Source organism: Vanellus vanellus (assembly GCF_965231255.1).
Source record: "Vanellus vanellus genome assembly, chromosome: 2".
Classification (NCBI taxonomy): domain Eukaryota; kingdom Metazoa; phylum Chordata; class Aves; order Charadriiformes; family Charadriidae; genus Vanellus; species Vanellus vanellus.
Window position 1 is genome coordinate 1,686,810 of NC_138906.1, and position 22,687 is coordinate 1,709,496.

The 22,687-nt window shown below is 60.0% G+C and overlaps 1 protein-coding gene across 1 annotated transcript in view; it reads right to left on the minus strand.

Annotated features, from left to right (window-relative positions):
• NBEAL2 (neurobeachin like 2) overlaps positions 1 to 22,243 on the minus strand; it is a gene marked incomplete at its 5' end in the record, with an annotated part of 31,455 nt that extends 9,212 nt beyond the window's left edge. The window contains 32 exons of the mRNA XM_082479752.1: positions 744 to 893; positions 1,111 to 1,416; positions 1,507 to 1,644; positions 4,353 to 4,512; positions 4,599 to 4,777; positions 4,856 to 5,524; positions 5,830 to 5,915; positions 6,077 to 6,236; positions 6,326 to 6,484; positions 6,620 to 6,773; positions 7,341 to 7,443; positions 7,519 to 7,678; positions 7,776 to 7,909; positions 8,469 to 8,640; positions 9,130 to 9,222; positions 9,329 to 9,411; positions 9,511 to 9,841; positions 9,925 to 10,044; positions 10,128 to 10,260; positions 10,348 to 10,919; positions 12,267 to 12,365; positions 12,504 to 12,587; positions 12,690 to 12,773; positions 12,980 to 13,086; positions 13,158 to 13,443; positions 14,003 to 14,088; positions 16,249 to 16,331; positions 16,451 to 16,572; positions 16,691 to 16,772; positions 19,413 to 19,577; positions 19,824 to 19,912; positions 22,214 to 22,243. Of these exons, the coding sequence (XP_082335878.1) occupies positions 744 to 893; positions 1,111 to 1,416; positions 1,507 to 1,644; positions 4,353 to 4,512; positions 4,599 to 4,777; positions 4,856 to 5,524; positions 5,830 to 5,915; positions 6,077 to 6,236; positions 6,326 to 6,484; positions 6,620 to 6,773; positions 7,341 to 7,443; positions 7,519 to 7,678; positions 7,776 to 7,909; positions 8,469 to 8,640; positions 9,130 to 9,222; positions 9,329 to 9,411; positions 9,511 to 9,841; positions 9,925 to 10,044; positions 10,128 to 10,260; positions 10,348 to 10,919; positions 12,267 to 12,365; positions 12,504 to 12,587; positions 12,690 to 12,773; positions 12,980 to 13,086; positions 13,158 to 13,443; positions 14,003 to 14,088; positions 16,249 to 16,331; positions 16,451 to 16,572; positions 16,691 to 16,772; positions 19,413 to 19,577; positions 19,824 to 19,912; positions 22,214 to 22,243 (5,379 nt within the window). The remainder of the gene's footprint in view (positions 1 to 743; positions 894 to 1,110; positions 1,417 to 1,506; positions 1,645 to 4,352; positions 4,513 to 4,598; positions 4,778 to 4,855; positions 5,525 to 5,829; positions 5,916 to 6,076; positions 6,237 to 6,325; positions 6,485 to 6,619; positions 6,774 to 7,340; positions 7,444 to 7,518; positions 7,679 to 7,775; positions 7,910 to 8,468; positions 8,641 to 9,129; positions 9,223 to 9,328; positions 9,412 to 9,510; positions 9,842 to 9,924; positions 10,045 to 10,127; positions 10,261 to 10,347; positions 10,920 to 12,266; positions 12,366 to 12,503; positions 12,588 to 12,689; positions 12,774 to 12,979; positions 13,087 to 13,157; positions 13,444 to 14,002; positions 14,089 to 16,248; positions 16,332 to 16,450; positions 16,573 to 16,690; positions 16,773 to 19,412; positions 19,578 to 19,823; positions 19,913 to 22,213) is intronic.
• Positions 22,244 to 22,687: the final 444 nt, after the last annotated feature.

A 22,687-nucleotide genomic window follows, 5' to 3' on the forward strand; every position in this document is an offset into this window, starting at 1 on the left:
CTCCCCAGAATGATACCCCTGACATGAAGAACATGTCACCAGGATTAGTGTCCCCAGGGTGAGGAGCCCATCCCTGGGACGTCATCGCCAGAGCCAGGAGCATGTCTCTGGGATGACATCCTAGGGGTGAGGAGCACAGTCCCAGGATGATGTCCCCAAGATGATGAGGACATCCCCAAGATGAGAAGCCCTTCCCCAGAATGACATCTCTGGGATGGTGAGTACATCCTTGGAATGATATCCCCAGTATGAGGAGCACATCCCGAGGGCAATGCCCCCATGGAGGGGAGGATGTCCCCAGGATGACATCCTCAGGATGAAGAACAAATCCCTAGGATAAACGTTCCCAAAGTGAGGAGCATGTCCCCAGGGTGAGGAGCACATCCCTAGGATGACATCCTTGGGGTGAGGAGCACATCTCCAGGATGATGTCCCTGGGGTGAAGAGCATGTACCCAGGGCGAGGAGGACATCTCCAGGATGAGGAGCACGTCCCCAGAATGATGTCCCCAGGATGAGGAGCACATCTTGAGGATGATGTCCCCAGGGTGAGGAGGATGCCCCCAGGATGACATCCTCAGGATGAGCGGCACATCCCCAAGATTAATGTTCCCAGGGAGAGGAGCATGTCCCTAGGATGGCATCCCCAGAGGGAGGAGCACATCCTCCAGGTGAGAAGCATGTCCTCAGGATGAGGAGCATATCCCCAGGGTGACATCCCCAAGGGCTAGGAGCAGGCAGTACCTGGAACATCTTGCGGCTGGCCGCCTTCTCCTGCTCCCGCCGCTGAGAGCTGCTCATCATGGCATCGTAGCAGGCGTTCCAGAAATTGGACATGTGGTCGTGGCTCTTGGCGAAGGTGTCCATCTCAAACTGGGCCATGGTGGGCTGTACCTACCGAGAGAACCATGACGAGAGGAGAGGCGTTTGCAGGGCTTGGCACCCACCAACCATCATCCAGGCTATGAGCATCCCTGCTCTGGAGGTCATCCCTGCAGGTTGTCCCAACCTGGTGGTGACATGAAGTCCCCACTGCGGCATGGCCCCATCTCTAAGCCTGGGAAGGTGTTCCCCCCAACAGCGATGCCACCCCAGGTCCCATGGCACCCACATGCTTCTCGATGAAGCCCCTCCACTCCGGGGTGGTGCAGAAGAGCTGGAAGTCCTCGTAGAAAGTGGGGCTGCCGTTGGTGGGGGGCAGCGAGGGCAGGAAGAGCTGCAGCTGCAGGGTCTCATAGCACTGGTCCATGAGCGTCCGGACGATGGGCACCAACCAGGAGAAGGTCTCCAATTTGGCTTCCAGCGAGCGTCGCAGTGGGGTCTCCAGCTTGCCCAGCAGGTAGCAAGCCTCGTCCTTTTTGGGGGCCGAGGCGGTCTGCAGTAGGCTGTGCAGCTTCACGTACGCCAAGGAGTGCAGCTGGGGGGGGACACGGGACGTCAGATGGAGCCACCTGCCCTGCCCCAAGGCCTGGGGTCTCCCCCCGAGCCCCAGGAAAGGCTGACCCACCTGGGGGTCCTGCAGCATGATGTAGCCCACAAGGATGCGTAGACCCGTCTGGGCCATCTCCTTGAGGTCGGAGGTGCCATTGGCCAGGTGGTACCAGACGCCCAGCTTGTCCAGCAGACTGCTCACCCCCTCGTAGATCTGGGGAGGGGGCCGGGGGGGCAGAGTGAGCCACCCCACCCGGCCACGCACCCTCCCAACTCTCCAGCTGGGCGGGCGCAAAGCCACCAGGTCTGTCCCCATCACCCAACCACAGAATCAGAGAATGCGGAGTGTTGGGAGGGCCCTCTGGAGCTCCCCCAGTCCCACCCCCCGCCAGAGCAGGGGCACCTCCAGCGACACGTCCAGGCGGGTTTGGAATGGCTCCAGAGTGGAAGACTCCCCCCCTCTCTGGGCAGCCTCTGCCAGTGCTTTGCCGCCCACGCAGGAGAGAAGTCCCTCCTCATGTTAAGATGGAACTTCCTACGGTCAAGTTTGTGCCTGTTCCCTCTTGTCCTGTCACTGGGCACCACTGGAACAAGACTGTTCCCATCCCCCCGGCACCCTCCCTTGAAGGAGTTATGAGCGTTGATAAGATCCCCCCTCAGTCTTCTCTTCTCCAGACTGAACAGCCCCACGTCCCTCAGCCTTTCCTCATCAGAGAGATGCTCCAGTCCCCTCATCATCTCTGTAGCCCTTTGCTGGACCCTCTCCAGCAGTTCCCTGTCCTGCCTTGGCTTTGCTTGACGTGGGTTTGGGTTACGGGTAGGGGTGGGGATGGGGGTTTGGGGGTAGGGTAGAGCCCCAACTGGTAACACTAATGACGAACTAGTGAGGGTTTGGCATGAGGGTTGTGGGTTGGGGCTTAGGGTATGGCTTTATGGGAGGGGTGTAGAGTTAGGGTCAGGGTTGGGGGATAGGGTTGAGGTTTACAGCAAGGATGGAGGGTTAAGGTTTAGGATTAGGATTTAGGATGTATGGTTCAATTCATAAACATGAGTTAAGGTCGGGGTTTAGGGTATAGCATTAGGATTTGGGTTTCCAGTAAGGGTGTAGGATTAAGGTTAAGGGTTGGGACCTTGGTTAGGGTTAGGGTATAGGCTTGGGGTTAGGGTTGAGGCTTATGGCAAGGATGTAGGGTTAAAGTTTAGGATTTGGATTTAGGATGTATGGTTCGATTTATAAATATGAGTTAAGGTTGGGGTTTAGGGTATAGGATTAGGATTTTGGTTTACAGTGAGGGTGTAGGGTTACGGCTGGGCTTAGGGTATAGCATTGGCATTAGGGCTGAAGTTTATGGCAAGGATGTAGGGTTAAGTTTTAGGATTAGGATTTAGGATGTATGGTTCAATTTATAAATATAAGTTAAGGTCGGGGTTTAGGGTATAGGATTAGGATTTCAGTTTCCAGCAAGGGTGTAGGGTTAGAGTTAAGGGTTAAGGTATAGGATTGGGGTTACAGCTGAAGTTTATGGCAAGGATGTAGGGTTAAGGTTTAGGATTTGGATTTAGGAGGTATGGTTTAATTTATAAATATGAGTTAAGGTTGGGGTTTAGGGTACAGGATTAGGATTTTGGTTTCCAGTAAGGGTGTAGGGTTAGGGCTAAGGTATAGGATTCAGGTTAGGGCTGAAGTTTATGGCAAAGATGTAGGGTTAAGGTTTAGGATTTGGATTTAGGAGATACGGTTCAACTTATAAATGAGTTAAGGTCGGGGTTTAGGGTACAGGATTAGGATTTGGGTTTCCAGTAAGGGTGTAGGGTTAGGGTTAAGGGTTGGGATTGGGGTTGGGGCTAGGGTATAGGCTTGGGGTTGGGGTTGAGGTTTATGGTAAGGATGTAGGGTTAAGGTTTAGGATTAGGATTTAGGAGGTACGGTTATAAATTGGGGTTATGGTTTAGGGTTAGAGCTTAGGGAGTAGGGCTAGGGCTTTGGGTTTCCAGTAAGGGTGCGGGGTTAAGGTTAAAGTTTAGGTTTAGGGGTTAGGATTTAGGATCAGGGTTAGGGTTTACATCAAGAGTGTAGGGTTAGGGTTAACAGCAAGGGTTCGGGTTAGATTTACAGGTTATGAGTTAGGGGTAGGGTTTAGGGTCAGATCTTAGCATATAGGGTTAGAGTGTAGGATTGCGTTTATGGTAACAGTGTAGGGCTAAGGGTTAGGGTTGGGCTTAGGGTATAGGATTGGGTTTCACAGCGAGGGGGCAGGGTTAGGGTTAAGGCCGAGGGTCGGAGCTGGGGTTTACGGCGAGGGTGTAGGGCTAAGGTTTAGGGTTAGGGTTGAATGTACCAGTTACAGGTTAGGGTTACGGTTTCGGATTAAGGCCCGGGTTGTTTTCGAAGGTTCGGTTCAAGGGCTGCAGGTAGGGGCAGGGTTTAGGGTTAGGGCTAACATCGGGGGCTAGGGGCTAGTATTAGGGCTCAGAGCTTGGGTTTGGGATCATAGACCCATAGAATGGTTGAGGTTGGAAGGGACCTTGAAGATCATCTCATTCCAACCCCCCTGCCCCGGGCAGGGACACCTCCCACCAGCCCAGGTTGCTCCAAGCCCCATCCAACCTGGCCTTGAACACCTCCAGGGATGGAGCATCTCCCACCTCTCGGGGCAACCTGCGCCAGGGGCTCACCACCCTCAGAGTGAAACATTTCTTCCTAATTTCTCATCTCAATTTCCCCTCTGTCAGTGTCAAACCATTCCCCCTCGTCCCATCGCTCCCCTCCCTGATCCAGAGTCCCTCCCCAGCTCTCTTGGAGCCCCTTTAGGCACTGGAAGGGGCTCTGAGGTCTCCCCGGAGCCTTCTCTTCTCCAGGCTGAATCCCCCCCAACTCTCCCAGCCTGCCCTGATCAGGACCACCAGCTCGTGCCCATCCACCTTCTCGCTCCACAGGGCCTGGTTGTTGTGTCCCTCGGAGAACAAGAAGTCCTGGAGCAGCCGCAGGAGCTTGAGGGCGTTGTGGGTGAGACCGGGCAAGGTGGCTGGTCCCGACTCCTTCAGGTCCGTCAGCGCCGACTCCAGCATCATCTCCAGCAGGCTGTGGGAGAGCAGGTGGCTCCGTAGGGCGGTCCTCCCTTGGGCTGCACCCCACCAAACCCCACCCCAGACCTGAGCAGGACTCACCTCCGCTTGATCTCGTCGGGGGGCCGCACCAGCTCGCACGCTGTCCCCAGCTTGGTGAGGACGGAGAAGACCTGCCCGCGTTCCCTCCACGCCACGTCGTCCCAGCCCTCCACTCCGCGCCAGGTCACCGAAAAGACGATGTTGGTCAAGAGGTTGCACAGCTCCTCCTCGGGCGTTTGCTGCCAACAGGGAGGAAGGGTGAGAGGTCCATTGTCCAGCATAGCCCAGGGGGGTGGGCATGATGGTTTGGGGCTCACCTGGGGGTTGCTGGTGTTGGAAACGTTGTCGCTGGGCAGCGCGTCCTGGTAGCTGCTCTCATCCAGGACATTTGAGAGGCTGGAGCTCTTGCGTGCTCGCATTCCCGGGAAGGGTTTGAAGCTCTCCAGGGGTGAGGGGGTGTCGGGGCCGCTGGCGGGGGTCTGCGTGCCGCTCTCGGCTGTGGCCATGGAGCTGGTGCTGGCCAGGTCGAGCCCCAGGTCAAAGGGTGAGGTGGAGAAGGGTGAGAGTGGGTGGTAGACACCATCAAAGGGAGGACCATCACCAGGGTTGGAGGATGAGCGGCTGGCTCGGTCAGAGGAGTCGAAAGACTTGAAGTTGTAGGAGTGGAAGGACTTGGTGCGGCCGCTTGGGGAGATGGAGTGGTCAGAGAAGCTCTCAGAGAGCTCCTGGTCCGAGGCCTCATAGCCCAGCGGCAGGAAGACATCCAGCTCCTGCAGCTCGGATGGCGGTGGGCTCATCCCTTCTTTGCCGGGGGGGTCTGAGAGGTTGAGGAGCTCCAGGCAGCCCCCGTTGCCTGCAGTGCTCAAGCTGCGCTGGCGGGACTCGTAGGACTCTTTGACGTAGAGCTTGGTGAGCGTGTCTTGCCAGCCGGCCAACCTCGCCAGTTGCTTCACCATGTCCTGCTGCGCGTAGATCAAGTGGAAGAGCTGCAAGAGAAAGCGAGAGAGAAGACCTGATGATGTTGCCCCACCCCCTGGTAGCCTCTTGGGAGCTTGGCCCCTCCAGGGGGCAGGATGCCCTGTTCTGAGCACCCCAGATCCTCCATAACCATCATGTGGTGCTGAGGCTGCACCACCTCCATGCTGGCACGTCCACGTGCTGGCACCCCACGCGCATGGGGTGTTGCAACCGTCTCCATGGCCCCTGTGTTTGGGCATGGCTGGGTGCCCAGGGAGCTCAGCCCCAGGGTGACAACTCGGTCACAGCCCCTTGTGCTCATGGCCCTGCTCACCTTGCGGCAGATATCAAGCCGGACAGTCAGCTCAGCCCGGTGGGACAGGTAAACCACGGCCACCAGGTCCTTGTAGTTGGGAGGGTCTATGGACAAGGAGAGAGCATTGTGGTGGGACAGGTCCTTCTGCCCCCAAAAGCCACCAAAGACCCCCAGCCCCAAGACCAGCTGAGCCTCATGGGAAGCTACCAGTGATGACCCCATGGCACGTGTTTGGGATGGGTGGCTAGGACCAGCCTGGTGGTACCTGCCCCGAGGACCTGCTCCGAGAGGCAGCGGAAGAGCAGCATGGAGCCGGGGACGTCACTGAGGCAGGCGATGAGCCCCTGGTACCCGATGTCCTTCAGCTTCAAGCGGTTCTTGCTGCGCTCAGGGACCTTCTCGTACTTTAGCATCTTGTAGAGGACCTGGTGAGACAGAGAGGCGGCCAACCTGCTGCTGCAAAGCTCCTGGCCGCTGGGGATGGCAAGAGGTTAACGCTGACGACCCGCCTTACCTTGAAGACCCTCTCCCGCACTTCATCCGAGAACTTCTTCTGCACCAGCAGCGAGAAGAGGACCTCCACGTGGCCTGGCTCAAAGAGGAAGGCAAAGAGCTGCTCCTGGGCAGGTGAGCCCTTCAGCAGGCTGTGGATCACCTCCAGCGCCCCGCAGACCTGCAGGACACAGGGCCGGTTGTCCGCTGCCCTCCACGTGCCCCACCAGGACCTTGGTGGCTTCTCCCCACCCACTGTTGGGCTGGCTCATGGCACACCGAGGTGTTTAGGAACCCGGGTGGCTTGGTGTCGTACCTGCTGCTCATCCTGTGCCCCGGCCACGTAGCTCAACAAGCTCTGCATCTCCTCCCCGGAGAAACTTCTGCAGAAGAAATCCTTCACCAGACTGAAGAGGGATGTCTGCACTGTCTTGATGTCATCGGTGGCCGTTGTCTTCTCCCTGGAGGTGCTGATGGCCAGACAAGCGTGGGCATTTCTTCTGGGGATGTGCAGAGCCACCCTCCTGCCCCTGCCCCTTGTCACCCATCGACAGCATGATCCCAAATCCCACCATGGAGCCTGAGGAGCTCCTGGGCAGCCCAGTGTGGATATTCCTTCTGGCCAACCCTGCCCAGTGGGAAATGTCCACCCCGTGCATTTGGGTATCTGCAGGGTGCAAGCACCCCCAGGCGCTACAGGCGTGCAGAAATGCATCGGGTCAGGGAAGAAGAGGGCATCAGCTCGCTGCAGAAACCACCATGCTCTCGGTTGCTGCTGCTGGAGAGATCGCTGGGGGTGGATTTAGGGGCTGACCAGTTGTGGGTCTGGATGGAGGCTTGGGGATGGGTCATGGCCATGGGGACTGGAAGGTCATGCACCCACCACCATGGTCCCACATCGGGAGATTATCCCATGAGGTACTTGCAGGAGGGATATTGCCCCAAGCAAAGAGTGTCTACCCCAAACCGCAGCTCTGAGGGGTGAGGCCCACCACGACATCAGCGTTGGGGGGTCCAGGCTACAAGCAGCAGCTCACCCGTAGAACATCCGGATGGAGTCGAGGATGTACTGCACCCCGTACTTCTTACGGATGCGCTGCTTGTGGTCCTTGATGACATTGGCCAGATACTGGATGTGACCTGCGAGGAGAAGGTGTGAGTAGCCATGGAGGCTGGTTGGGACGGAGAATACCCCCAAGCACCCCTAGTTCCCACCTAAGCGGACGGCAAAGTCGCTGTTGCTCCAGATGCGGAAATCGAAGAGGAGATGCTGGTAGAGAAGGTGCAGCAGGAGCCCACTGCCCTCAGAGGCCATCTGCTCCATGAGGATCTGCGAGGCCATCAACGTGCTCATGTCCAGCAGTGGACCGGAGACCTGCCATGGGCGAGAGGGAAGGCTTGCAGCCCCGGCATCCCCCTTGGGCAATGGACCTGGGGACCATGGGACAGAACCTTTGGTACTCCCCGCACACCTTCTGCAGCAGTGCCCCGATGATGGCCGGCCCGTGGCACTGCACCAGGCTCTCCTGGTTCACTGGGTGGTTCTGGATGAAGTTCTTCACCAGCAGCAGGAAGGCGGCTGCGCTGTTCCTCTCCAGCCTGCTCTCTGCAAGACACAGGGCAGAGCCCCACCGGTAGCTGTGAGCCCTGGGCCCGCCCAAACACCTTCCTACAGAGCTGCCTGTGTCTGCCTGCAAAGGGCATCCTGGAGATCCCACCACAAAAGTTCTCTGCAAATTTTTCAGCCCGTTCCCCTATTTCCCCCAAGTCTAAGTGAGTGGAAACTTCTGTCGCTCTGAGCTTCTTGGAAATAAGTAGCCGGGTATCAGGAGAAAGCCTGTTTCACCTATGTAGGAGAAGTCTCCTGCATGAACCCAGCCCTACTATAAGACACCAGAGACTCCACGCAAAGGCAAGCCAGAGGTAAGCAGGCTGGAGCCACCCTCAGCTTCCCAGAACTGCTTGTTTATGACTAATTGGGTCATAACAACATTACAAGACGTCACCAGTTTCTCCATTACCCCACAACTCTTGGTGCCCCAGGCAAGACCTCTCATGCCCGTGGTAGCCACCAGCCCGCTGCAGGCAGCACCCACATGGCAGCGGGGTTACCTCCAGCCACCCGAGCAGGATGGCTGCCACTCCATGTCCCCTGAGGTCCTCACCTGAGGACTTGCCCAGTGGGATGAGCATGCCCTGGGCGTTCCTGGAGGACGTCAGCTCTGGCCCCACCAGGTCATTGGTCTCCTGCTCATCCTCAGGCTCTTCCTTCTTGGACACCACTTGCTCGAGCAGGGGCAGCAGCACGCCCATCCCACCCACGCAGTTGACCACGTCCTGCGGAGGGAGGCGAGAGGCTTTGCTGGGTGCCGCGTGGTGACAGCAGCGTAGAGGAGGAGGTTGCACGTGCACCCTGGGTTTGTTCTGTCCGCTCATGGGCTCAGCCCAAGCTGGGGAGAGCCCGGCCCCGTGGCTAGCAAAGATCGGGCTGTGCCCTGACCCATCCTACAGCACAAACCTAAAACAGGTCCCCAGAAAGCATCTGCACCACCCATGGTGTCCACCCTGGATGCTGAGGACCTATGGGGCAGACAGGTCTCTAGGGGACCCTTGGGGCATGCAGGTCCTTGGTGGACCCATGGGTTATGCAAATCCTTGGTGGACCCAATACCATGCAGCAGACTCCCTATAGGGTGCAGGGGAACCACCATGGCCATCCAACACTACTTGGGGGTCCTGCCCCTGCCCCATACCCCAGGAGGGTCCCAGCTGCCTCCATGCCATGGGGTGGATGGACCAGGACAGGCCACCCTGTGCTTGGCATACCTTGATGTCCCAGTTGACCACCTTGTGCCCTGTCAGCCTCCCGTCCAAGCCATGGCTGGGAGAGAGGTCCAGGCAGATGTTGTTCCTGCAGGCCTAGAAGAGAGCACCATGGGAGCATCCTCATGCTCCTGGAGATGTCACCTATGGCAGAGGGACTACCAGTGCTGTCCCCATCCCCGGGGCGGGCGGCTCTCCTCACCTGTGGGGTATAGTACAGCAAGAGCTTGCTGCTGAGCTCCACCAAGTCACCTTCCAGTGTAAACGGTGATGTGACGTTTGGTCCTGGGGGAAGAAGATTGGGGTGAGCTGGGGCATGGTTGAGGAGACCCCGCTTGCCACCAGCACTCCTGTGGATGCCCCCCGTGTCCCACCCCGACGTACCCGCGCAGAAGAGCGCCTTGACCTGGGCTTGCTGCAGAGCCTCGCAGAAGATGGCCACGGAGCCCAGGTGACCTTCCAGGGAGGTGGGACTGCCCCACTCGGTGTCCTGGCTGCCAGCTGACGTGGTGGCCACCACCCCCTCGGTGGGAGGCTGAGTGGGGGTCCAGGCATGAGGGCCCAGAGCAGCGGGGACGGACTGGGAGCGGCCAAGTGCGGGGCGTGGGGGGAAGACCAGCTCCGGCCCGCGGGATGCTGGCGGGTGGCCGGCGGTGGTGGCAGTGGTGGTGGTGGTCCGGTGGCCCGCAGAACCAATGCAGCAGGAGGTGAAGGACTGGAAGGGAGAAGGAGTTGTGCTCAGCCCCCGGCCTCGTGCCGTGGGGAGGGGTCGGGCTGGAGGTCGGAGGGGTCCCCCACCTCGTGGAGGGAGGGGAAGCGGAGCTGCGCGGTCTTCCGCAGGTGCCCATCGGCGTAGATGCTGACGATGTTTTGGCCAAAGGGCCGGCGGCCAGCGACGTGGACGATGTCAACGCAGTGCTGGGGGGAGAGAAAGGGGGTGTTAGGCCTCCTGGTGTCCTCATTGCCCTCCCGATGTGGATGGGGATGGGGACGATGCTCACCCAAGCCGAGTCGTTGAAGGCAAACTCCGGCAATGCCACCGTCATGTAGTCCTTCTTGGTGCAGACGGCCACCACCAAGACCCCACCGGCAGTGAAGAACGCCTCGAAGCCTGTCCCACCGGCCGTGAAGAAGCTGGTGGAGGAGAAACATGGTGGGGATGGTGGGCCCCTTCTCATCCACACCGCAGTGCTCCCCCCAGGTCCCTCCATTGAGCATCACCTATAGAGCTGCCTCCTCTTCGGCCTCACCAGTGGCTCGGGCTCCTCCTCGCTCAGGCACAACCAGGCGTGGAAGGCGAAGGCACCACCGGGCCACTTCTGGACAGTGGGCACCATGATCCCCGCCATGCCGGGCGTCAAGTCAAAGCACTGCAGCGCCCGGGGAGGTCCCTCGACCCGCGCCATCCCTGAGAGCGCCCGGATGACGGGCGCCGCGTAGGGATGCGGTCCCCGACCTCGCTCATGCCGCAGCAGCCTCAGGAGCTGCCGCAGCTCCCCGGGGCGGATGGAGAGGCTGCCCAACGCCCGCAGCAGCTCCAATAAATTTTCCGAGCAGGCAGCCGGCAGTGCCGGCTCAGTGGCCAAGGCACCCAGCAGGCAGCCCACCATGCCCGCCTTGACGCAGGTGAGGCGGCTGGGCAGGGAGGCTTCGCAGAGCCGCCGCAACTGGCCCGAGAGGAAGACCTGCAGCTCCCGGCACGCCAGCGCCGGCAGCCAGGCCAGCAGAATGAGCAGGGGCTGCTCGTTGCGGATGGGACGCACCGGGAAGGAGGTGTGGTCGCCTTCCACTGCCTGCCGAAACACAAGAGCTGGTCAGTACAGCCCTGACCCCGTGGAGATGAACGCATCCTCCCACTGGTCACCCCGGGCTGGTGGTAGAGACCCTGTGCATCAAGCGCTTTGGAGACTCCCATGGATCAAGCCTATCAGAGACCCTTGTGAATCAAAAGTCTTGGAGACTCCCATGTATCAAACATCCTGGAGAACCCCATGCATCAAGGGTCTCAGGGATCCCCATGCATCAAGGGTTTTGGAGATCCCCATTCATCAAGGGTCTCGGGGATCCCCGTGCATCAAGGGTCTTGGAGATCCCCGTGCATCAAGGGTCTTGGAGATCCCCGTGCATCAAGGGTCTCGGGGATCCCCATGCATCAAGGGTCTTGGAGACCCCTGTACATCGAGGGTTTTGGAGATCCCCATTCATCAAGGGTCTCAGGGATCCCCATGCATCAAGGGTCTTGGAGATCCCCGTGCATCAAGGGTCTCGGGGATCCCCGTGCATCAAGGGTCTCGGGGATCCCCGTACATCGAGGGTTTTGGAGATCCCCGTACATCGAGGGTCTCGGGGATCCCCGTGCATCGAGGGTCTCGGGGATCCCCGTGCATCGAGGGTCTCGGGGATCCCTGTGCATCGAGGGTTTTGGAGATCCCCATTCATCAAGGGTCTTGGGGATCCCCATGCAGCAAGGGTCTCGGGAATCCCCGTGCATCGAGGGTCTCGGGGATCCCCGTGCATCGAGGGTCTCGGGGATCCCTGTGCATCGAGGGTTTTGGAGATCCCCATTCATCAAGGGTCTTGGGGATCCCCATGCAGCAAGGGTCTCGGGGATCCCCATGCATCGAGGGTCTCGGGGATTCCCATGCATCGAGGGTCTCGGGGATTCCCATGCATCGAGGGTCTCAGGGATCCCCGTGCATCGAGGGTCTCAGGGATCCCCGTGCATCGAGGGTCTCGGAGGCCCTCGTGCATCAAGCATCTCAGAGATGGCTGTGCACCAAGCGCCCTGGAGAGCCCCACGCATCAAGCGTTTTGGAAACCCCCATGCATCAAGCATGTCGGAGACACCCATGTATCAAGCACCTCAGACACCCTGTGCATGAAGCACACTGGAGATGTTGACACAACCAGCAGCACCAGAGCAAGCAGTACCACATCAGAAAGGGTTCAAATCTCCCCAAAGCTGAGCATGACTCCAAGCCAACGATGGCCCCAGGACCCCTCGGGAGGAAGCTGATGGGAAATTAGCAGGGTGGAGAGGACTTTTGGGTGAGGAAGGGGGCTGCTAGGGGCTGAGTTCCACCACGAACCACCAGCACCTAGGGCTTTGCTGGGCATGGAGGAGAAGTGGGCACGCTCACCATGTTGAGGAGCTCCTGGAGCAGGCGTTGGGTGGGCTGGCCCTGGCTCCTCAAGACCTCATAGAGGTGGGCATAGCCGATGCGCTCCTTGAACACCTCCTGCAAGCACGCCGGCACATGGGACCCCGCACCGAGCCCCACCACGTGCTGTTTTCACCCCAGCCCACCCCGCAGCATGAAAACCCCCAAACCCAGCCATTTTTGGGGTGTCCTCTCCCACCCCAGTCCGCTGCCCACCTTGGCTGAGGGCGAGTTGCTCATGATGGCGGTGAGAACCCCGATGGCGTGGACTGCGATGGCGTCGGAGCTGCTGTCGAACACCTACGGAGACATGGAAGTGGTGGGTCTGCTGAGCCATGGGGTTGGGGGGGTCATGGCCCACCACGCCTGGTAGTTTGGTTATGGGGTGGCCTCACACTATACCTGCTGGAGCCCGTCACCATCTGGTGGCTTCGTGGGGACCTCGTCCCGGGCTTCACCCGCCTCCCGTGAGCTGCCGAGGTAGAGCTGTGGGACACGGGGTGGGCGTCAGCCCCGGGGAATGACACGTGGAAGAGGGAAGGGGGTTACGGAGGGTCCCCACCCCACGGATGCCGCTGCAGCGCAGCCACCCTCTCCCGGTGTCATTTAGAGCCAGGAAGGGCGAGGATGGAGATGAAGGTGCCCAACCCCAGTGTCACCAAGGTGGGACACCAACGTGGCCACCCCGGTACCTTGCTGTTTTGGAGGAGCCGGATGATGTGCTCGAAGCAGTTGTTGCTGAGAAAGACGGCTTGTAGGACCGGCCGGTCCTCACAGCTCAGCATGGCCGGGATGGCGTCTACAGCGAGGTGGAGACGGCTCAGCGCCCATCCCCCGTCCCCGTCCCCATCCCCGTCCCCAACCACCTACCCAGCATGAGGACACGGAGAGCGATGAGGCCACCGGCCGCCTCCGGCGCCAAGGAAGCGACGGGCAGGTCCGAATTGAGCACCCTGAAGTAACCGTCCAGGAGGACGCGTAACGGCACGGGACCGGCGCCGGGACTGCCGCCGTGCAGCACGTGGACCACGGCCACCACGCCGCGTAACGCCAGTTCCAGCAAGCCGGGGACCGGAGGGGTCCCCCCACCTCCTCGTCGCAGCACCCCCAGCAGCACCTCCACCGCCGCCGGGGTGACGGCCCGCAGCGCGTTGGGCTGTGGGGATGATGGAGGGTGGGGGAGACGGGCTTTTATGTCGCCTATCGCGATATAAAAATCTTTTCTTTAAGCTATTAACGGCGGCTGCGGCGCTGCGGGTTTTACCCGTCCCCCCCTGCTCCTGGGTGCGCGCGAATTAATTTCAAGCGAATCTCGCAGCTATTAATTAAAGCCTGATTATTTTTTTTAATTTTTTTTTTTTTTTTTTTTTTTGGAAGCGTTGGGTTAATTAAAACCTATTTCTGGCTCAAATTTATTCAGCCAAGAAGTTCTCATCTTCTGCCATCCCGGAGCCGAACCGGTGATGAACGAGGCAGCGTCAGCACAACCCGCTCTTTAATTTAATTATTTTATTTATTTATTTTTTTTTTTTTAAGGGAAAACCCACCGAATTTAGGGCTGGAATTTTACATGTGATTTTTAAAGGCTTTTGGGAAAAAATAAAGGCTTTAATTTCAGTGTTTCTCTCGCTTGGAATAAATAAAACTTTGGGGTTTAGCACTTGGGGGGGGGGATGACGATCCCAAGTCCTCTCCCATCCCCATCCCGACACTACCTTGGATCCGGAGAGGATGGCCCCAAAAAGATGGATAAGGCGGAGCTGGAGCGTTTCGGGGAGTTCCCCTCCGGTTTGGAAACTCTCTGCGAGGATGAGGAGGGAAAAGATTTAGTTTGGGGGAGGAAGCAGCACCAAAAAAACCCCAAAAAAATAAACAAACCCCAAACCAAAAAATAGGGAAAAAATCCCTTTTCTACCCCAATCCACCCCCAAAATCCAGCCCACGAGGGCGCTGGACCCCGTTGATGATGGAGGGGATGAGGATGCTCAAATTTTTTTGCAGCTCCGGTTGCGCTGGGGGAAGGGTGTGTGTTTTTTTTTTTTATTTTTGTTTGTTTGGTTTTTTTTTTGTTTTTTCCCCCCAAAAAATTAAAATGAGGGTTTGTTCAAAAATAGGGTTCAGCTGGGGGATTTCCGGCCCGTTTGGGTACGTTGGGAGTTTTAGGTGATTTTTTGGCTGAGAGGGTTTTTTTTTTTTTTTGGGGGGGGGTGGGGGGGTTGGGGCTTCCCCGGAAAAAAAAAAATTTAAAAAAATCCCCTTTGCAGTGATTTGCAGTGATTTTTGCAGGTTCCCCAGATCATGAGGGAATTTAAGCTCTGCTTCAGGATCCTATACCTGCCCCCGGGACCCCGTACGTGCCCGTACGGGCACGTACGGGGTCCCGGGGGCAGGTATAGGATCCTATATTTGCCCTCGAATCATATAGTGGTCCTGGGAAAGGTATAGGATCCTATATTCGCCATCCCACCACATATAGGGTTCTGGGGCAGGTATAGGATCCTTTTTCGCAGGGATGGGTATAGGATAACCAGGGGCAGATATGGGATCCTATATTTGCCCTTGAATCGAGGAACAACCCTGGGTCAAGTATAGGATCCTATATTTACACGGGGAGGTATAGGCTCCGGGGGTTGCAAGATCACGTATAGGATAACCGGGGCCAGGGATAAGATCCTATATTTACAGGGGCAGGTAGAGGATACCCTGGGGCAGGTATAGGATCCTATATTTACCCCGCCGTGGATGCTCTACGCACCTATGGATCCCATACTGACACCCTACTCCCTGTGGATACTCTACGCACCTATGGATCCCATACTGACACCCTACTCCCTGTGGATGCTCTTACGCACCTATGGATCCCATACCGACCCCCTACTCCCCGTGGATGCTCTACGCACCTATGGATCCCATACTGACCCTCTACTTCCCCGTGGATGCTCTACGCACCTATGGATCCCATACTGACCCCCTACTCCCCGTGGATGCTCTACGAACCTATGGATCCCATACCGACCCTCTACTCCCCATGGATGCTCTACGCACCTATGGATCCCATACTGACCCCCTACCTGCCCCTGCATGCTCTACGCACCTATGGATCCCATACTGACCCCCTACTCCCCGTGGATGCTCTACGCACCTATGGATCCCATACTGACCCCCTACTCCCCGTGGATGCTCTACGCACCTATGGATCCCATACCGACCCCCTACTCCCCGTGGATGCTCTACGCACCTATGGATCCCATACCGACCCCCTACTCCCCGTGGATACTCTACACACCTATGGATCCCATACTGACCCCCTACCTGCCCCTGCATGCTCTACGCACCTATGGATCCCATACTGACCCCCTACTCCCCATGGATGCTCTACGCACCTATGGATCCCATACTGACCCCCTACTCCCCGTGGATGCTCTACGAACCTATGGATCCCATACCGACCCTCTACTCCCCATGGATGCTCTACGCACCTATGGATCCCATACTGACCCCCTACCTGCCCCTGCATGCTCTACGCACCTATGGATCCCATACTGACCCCCTACTCCCCGTGGATGCTCTACGCACCTATGGATCCCATACTGACCCCCTACTCCCCGTGGATGCTCTACGCACCTATGGATCCCATACCGACCCCCTACTCCCCGTGGATGCTCTACGCACCTATGGATCCCATACCGACCCCCTACTCCCCGTGGATACTCTACACACCTATGGATCCCATACTGACCCCCTACCTGCCCCTGCATGCTCTACGCACCTATGGATCCCATACTGACCCCCTACTCCCCATGGATGCTCTACGCACCTATGGATCCCATACCGACCCTCTACTCCCCGTGGATGCTCTACGCACCTATGGATCCCATACCGACCCCCTACCTGCCCCTGGAGCCCCAGCCCAGCCGCAGGAGGCGATACGGGGTGGGGGCGGCCCCCCCCCCCCCTTTACCTTGGAAGAAGGCGCCGAATTCGGGGGGCAACGGGGCCGGGGCGAACTTGTATTTGCTCTTCTCCTTCGCGCTGACGATTTCCCTGGAAAAAGAGAGGTGACGGTGCCGCGGGGGAGGGGGTGGCGGCGGTGGTGGTGGTGGGCGAGGGGGGGTTGGGGGTGGGGGGGGGGTATTGGGGGGTTTTGGGGTCCCCCCGCTCACCCGCTGAGCTGCCGCCGCCAGGTCTGGTAGGGGTCGAAGAGGCACTCGCAGAGGTGTAGGGCGTAGAGCATCCCGCTCTCCACCTGCATCCCGCTCCCCTCAGCCTCCCGCCGCGCCTTCAGCTTGGCCGGAAAAGCGCAGCGGGATTAATATCCGATCCCCCCCCCCCAAAAAGAAAAAATCCCCCCAAATCCTCCCCATGCTGACCCCCACCCCAAAATCAGGGCAGGGGGGCCTCACCTTGTTCCCGCAGACCCGCAGCAGCTTCAGCACCTCCGGGATGAAGCCGGGGGTTTTGTCCGCTTGGATGTTTTCTGGGTTCCTGCGGGGGGGTGGGTGTATAATATATGGGGGGGGGGGGGCAATGCATCGTCGAGGGTTAATGCATCGGGGGGGGAGGTGTCGATGCACTGTTGTGGGGGGTTTAATGTGTCGGGGGGGGTATTAATGCATCGTGGCGGGGGGGGTATTGCATTGTGTGTGGGGGTTTAATGCATCATGGGGGGGGTTAATGCATTGTGGGGGGGATATTGCATCGGGGGGGGGGGGGGGTAATGCATCCTGGGGGGGGGTAATGCATCGTTGGGGGGGGGGTAATGCATTGTCAGGGGGGTTTAGTGCATCATGGGGGGGGTAACCGCATCCTGGCGGGGGGCTAATGCATCGTTGGGGGGGGGGGGGAAATTGCATTGTCGCGGGGGTTTAATGCATCCTGGGGGGGCGTAACTGCATCCTGGCGGGGGGGTTAATGCATCGAGGGGGGGTATTGCATTGTCGGGGGGGTTTAATGCACCATAGGGGGGGTAAAGCATCGTGGGGGGGTGGTATTGCATCGTGGAGGGGGGTAATGCATCGTGGGGGGGGGTAATGCATCGTGAGGGGGGGTAATGCATCGTGGGGGGGGGGGGCTAATGCATCGGGGGGGGGTATTGCATCGGGGGGGGGGGGGTTAATGCATCGTGGGGGGGGGGTAATGCATCCGGAGGGGGTATTGCATTGTCAGGGGGGTTTAGTGCATCATGGGGGGGGGGGTAATGCATCCGGGGGGGGGGGGTAACCGCATCCTGGCGGGGGGCTAATGCATCGGGGGGGGGGGGAATTGCATTGTCGGGGGGGTTTAATGCACCACAGGGGGGGTAAAGCATCGTGGGGGGGGTGGTATTGCATCGGCGGGGTGATATTAATGCATCGTGGAGGGGGGTATTGCGTCGGGGGGGGGGGGGTGTCATGCATCGTGGAGGGGGGGGTATTACATTGTGGGGGGGGCTAATGCATCGTGGAGGGGGGTATTGCATTGCCGGGGGGGTTTAATGCATCATGGGGGGGGGGGGGGTAACGCATCCTGGGGACGGGGTATTGCATCGTGGGGGGGTGGTATTAATGCATCGTGGGGGGGGGAATTGTGTCGTGGGGGGGGCGGTTCATGCATTGTGGGGGGGGTAATGCATCGGTGGGGGGGGGTAATGCATCCGGGGGGGGCATTGCGTCGGGGGGGGGGGGGGGGTGTGGGTTAAAGTATCACGGGGGGGTTAAAGAGCGTGGGGGGGTGAAAGCATCATAAAGGGGTTCATGCATTGGGGGGGTTAATGCAATGGGGGGGCGGGGTACAAGTGGATGGGGGGGGTGTGTCGTTCCCCCCCCCTCGCCCCCCCAAAAAAAGGACATGGATGTGGTGGCTTCGTGGGGACGCTGCTGCCAGGGACCACCTTATGTTGGCCAGTGGGGGGGGGGGGGCAACGATGCACTTTGGGGTGGTAAAGACCATGTTTTGGGGTGATGTGATGCCCTTCGCGGGGGGTGATGTGCTTTTGGGGGGGGTGATGATGCACTTTTTGGGGGGAGTGCTAAACTTCGGGGGGGGGGGATGCACTTTGGGAGGGGACGCTGTGTTTCGGGGGGGGGACGGGACACTGTGCTTTGGGAGGGGGGTGATGTGCTGCAGGGGGGGGGACGCCGGGCTCCGGGGGGGAGGGATGCTCTGCTGTTGCGGGGGGGGGAATGCACGGTGGTGATTTGGGACCACCACCAGTTTGATCCCTTCAGTGAAGGCTTTGGGGGGGGGGGGGAGCACAGGATGTGGAGGGGGGGAAGGTCCCCTCTGTGTCATCATCGACCCCCCCAGCACATGGGTGCAGAGCTGCATCGTGGGGCTGATCCTACAGCGCTGGGAGGAACCCCCATGGGTGGTGGTGGTGGGACACACGGAGGGAAGCCAGGACCCCCCCCCGGGATGGTGGTGGTGGTGGTGATGGTGGTGGGACACACAGAGGGAAGTCAGGACCCCCCCAGGGGTGGTGGTGGTGATGGTGGTGGTGATGGTGGTGGGACCCACGGAGGGAAGCCAGGACCCCCCCCAAGGGTGGTGGTGGTGATGGTGGTGGTGATGGTGGTGGGACCCACGGAGGGAAGCCAGGACCCCCCCCCAAGGGTGGTGGTGGTGGTGATGGTGGTGGGACACACGGAGGGAAGCCAGGACCCCCCCAAGGGTGGTGGTGGTGATGGTAATGGGACCCATGGAGGGAAGCCAGGACCCCCCCCAAGGGTGGTGATGGTGGTGGGACCCACGGAGGGAAGTCAGGACCCCCCCAGGGGTGGTGGTGGTGATGGTGATGGGACCCACGGAGGTAAGACAGGACCCCCCAGGGGTGGTGGTGGTGGTGATGGTGGTGGTGGTGGGACACATGGAGGGAAGCCAGGACCCCCCCCAAGGGTGGTGGTGGTGATGGTGATGGTGGTGGGACACACGGAGGGAAGCCAGGACCCCCCCAGGGGTGGTGGTGGTGATGGTGGTGGGACCCATGGAGGGAAGCCAGGACTCCCCCCAGGGGTGGTGGTGGTGGTGGGACACACGGAGGGAAGCCAGGACTCCCCCCAGGGGTGGTGGTGGTGGTGGGACACACGGGGGGAAGCCAGAACTCCCCCCCCCCAGGAGTGGTGTTGGTGATGGTGGGGTGTCACCCACCTGCAGATGATGATGAAGAACTTGAGGAGGAGCAGTGCCTGCCCCAGGCTGGTCCCCCCGCCATCCTCCCGCGGGATCTGGACCACGCACTGCCCCAACCGTTGGCTCAGCACCTGCAGCACCTCCCGCGGCAACACCGGGATCTCCGACGCTGACTCCTCCGCTCTGACACGGGGAAAACAGGGTGGGGGTGGGAGTGGGGGGGGTGGGTGGGCAGGATGAGACCCCCCTCCCCACCACCACCATCATCATCATCAAACCTCCCTTTGAGCTTCAGACCGGATGGTTTCAAACCACCACCAGCGGATGAGCCGCGGCGGCAACCCCTAAATTTAGCTGTGGGTGTCACCTCCCTGCCTCCCCCCCCCACCATGGGGTGTCACTCTTGCAGCACCCAAGGGTGCTCCTCACCTCCTGGGCTCCAGCGAGGGCAGGGCGATGATCTTCTCGAAGTTCATGACAAAGGCTTCCAGCCACTGCTGGAGGTAGGAGAGGTCCTTCTGCAAGGGGGAGGGGGGGATTTGGGAGGGGGGAGCTGGAGCTTCTGGCCAATCAGATCCCACACTGACCACCGCCAGGGAGGTATCAGCCAATCAGCAGCCAGAGCGGTCAAGTTTCCCGCCCCTCTCAGGAGCCACCGGTCAATTGGCACCAGGGGTGTGAGAATGGCCCTGGGAGCCACCAATGGGCAACCAGAGCTGAACAACCTGTGGAGCTGCTGACCAATCAGCAACCAGAGCAAAACGACTTGTGGAGCCACTGGCCAATGAGCAACCAGAGCAGAACAACCTGTGGAGACGCTGGCCAATCAGCAACCAGAGCAAGACCACCTGTGGAGACGCTAACCAATGAGCAACCAGAGCAGAACGACCTCTGGAGCCACTGGCCAATCAGCAACCAGGGCAGAACAACCTCTGGAGATGCTGACCAATCAGCAACCAGAGCAGCACAACCTGTGGAGCTGCTGACCAATCAGCAATCAGAGCAGCACAACCTGTGGAGCCACTGGCCAATGAGCAACCAGAGCAGAACAACCTGTGGAGACGCTGACCAATCAGCACATAGGGCACCTGTCCCTGCAGGCAGCTGCCAGCCAATCAGTGGGCAGAGCCGGTAGAGGGCACCCACCACCCCCTGGCACGACTCAACCCCGCGGTTATGACACGGCGTCATTCACCCCGGGGCCACCGTGCCCGGCGTGACACCCCCACCCACCGCCCCGTGGGGACACCCACGTCCCCGAGCACCCACCACGGCCCCTTGGGGACACCCGTGTCCCCAAACACACCAGTGTGGCATCCCGGGGACACCCGTGTCCCTGAGTACCCCAATATGGCACCTTGGGGACACCCACATCCCTGAGCATCCCAATGTCACACCTTGGGGACCCCATGTCCCCAAACACCCCAGTGTGGCACCCTGGGGACACGCGTGTCCCTGAGCACCCCACTGCAGCACCTTGGGGTGACCCATGTCCCCAAGCACCCCAGAGCACCACCTTGGGGACCCCATGTCCCCAAACACCCCAGAGCACCACCTTGGGGACACCCATGTCCCCAAGCATCCAATGTGGCACCTTGGTGTCACCCATGTCCCCACCACCCCAGTGCAGCCCTCTGGGGACACCCACATCCCCGAGCACCCTAATGGAGTACTGTGGGGTCACCCATGTCCCTGAGCACCACAATGTCACACCTGGGGGTGACCCATGTCCTCAAACACCCCAGTGCAGCCCCTTGGTGTCACCCACGTCCCTGAGCACCCCAGTGCAGCACTGTGGGGTCACCACATCCCTGAGCACCCCAATGTCACACCTTGGGGTGACCCGTGTTCCCCAAGCATCCAATGTGGCACCTTGGTGTCACCCATGTCCCCAAGCACCCCAACGCAGCCCCTTGGGCACAGCCATGTCCCTGAGCACCCAATGTGGCACCTTGGTGTCACCCATGTCCCCACCACCCCAATGCAGCCCCTTGGAGACACCTGTGTCCCCAAGCACCCCCAATGCAGCCTCTTGGGGACACCCACATCCCTGAGCACTCCTTTGTCACACCTTGGGGTGATCCATGTCCCCAAGCACCCAGTGTAGCACCTTGGTGTCACCCATGTCCCCAAGCACCTCACTGCAGCCCCCTGGGGACACCCACGTCCCTGAGAACCCCACCGCAGCTTCTTGGTGTCACCCATGTCCCCAAGCACCTCACTGCAGCCCCCTGGGGACACCCACGTCCCTGAGAACCCCACCGCAGCTTCTTGGTGTCACCCATGTCCCCAAGCACCTCACTGCAGCCCCCTGGGGACACCCACGTCCCTGAGAACCCCACCGCAGCTTCTTGGTGTCACCCATGTCCCCAAGCACCCCAGTGCAGCACCTTGGGGACACCCACGTCCCTGAGAACCCCACCGCAGCTTCTTGGTGTCACCCATGTCCCCAAGCACCCCCGATGCACCCCCTCGGTGTCACCCACGTCCCCTCACACCCCCATGCGGCACCCTGCGGTGTCCCCAGCCCAGGCAGTGACTGTCCCCCCCTTACGGACACCCCTCCAGCCCTCCCCGGGGACACGGGGGGTGGGGTGGGGTGGGGTGGTGGCCCTAAACCCCCCCTCCAGTCCCCCCCAACTCCACTGCGCCATCCCTCACCAAAAATGTGTCACCCCCCGGAACACCCCCCAAGCCACCACCTCCCCGGTGTCACCCACCCACCGCCGGGTACCGCGTGCCCCACCATCCCCGTCCCCCCCCACGTCCCCATCCCTGTCCCCTCGTCTGTCCCCCCCCCCCCCCCAGCACCCCGTTACCTGGCTGGTGGGGTGACCGCGGCCACCCATGACCCCGGCGCACGCCGAGCCACGCCGGCACAGTTGGGGACGGTGACAAGAAGAGGAGGGGGGGGGGGGGGATGGCGGTGGCGGCGGTGGCGGTGGGGGGGGTTGGTTGTTGTTATTTTCTGTCCCCCCCCCTTCCCCCCCCCCCCCCCCCCCCACTTTGTCCCCGCCTTGTTTCGCTCTTGTGCAAAGCCACCAAAGGGGAAAAAAAATAAAAAAAAAAAAAAAAAAAAAAAAAAAAAAAGCCACCCCAAGAAACCAACCCCCGAAGATCAGGAAATGCCAAGTCACCCGTGTCACCCGTGTGTCACCCGCCGCCCCAACGGCGCTTCCTCCCACCGCCCCCCGTTGTCGTTTCGGGGTACCGGGGGCGCCCGCCGCTTGTCCCCAACCCCCGGCGCCCACCCCGCAGCTTGGGGACACTCCGGTGGAGGTCAGCGGCGGTGA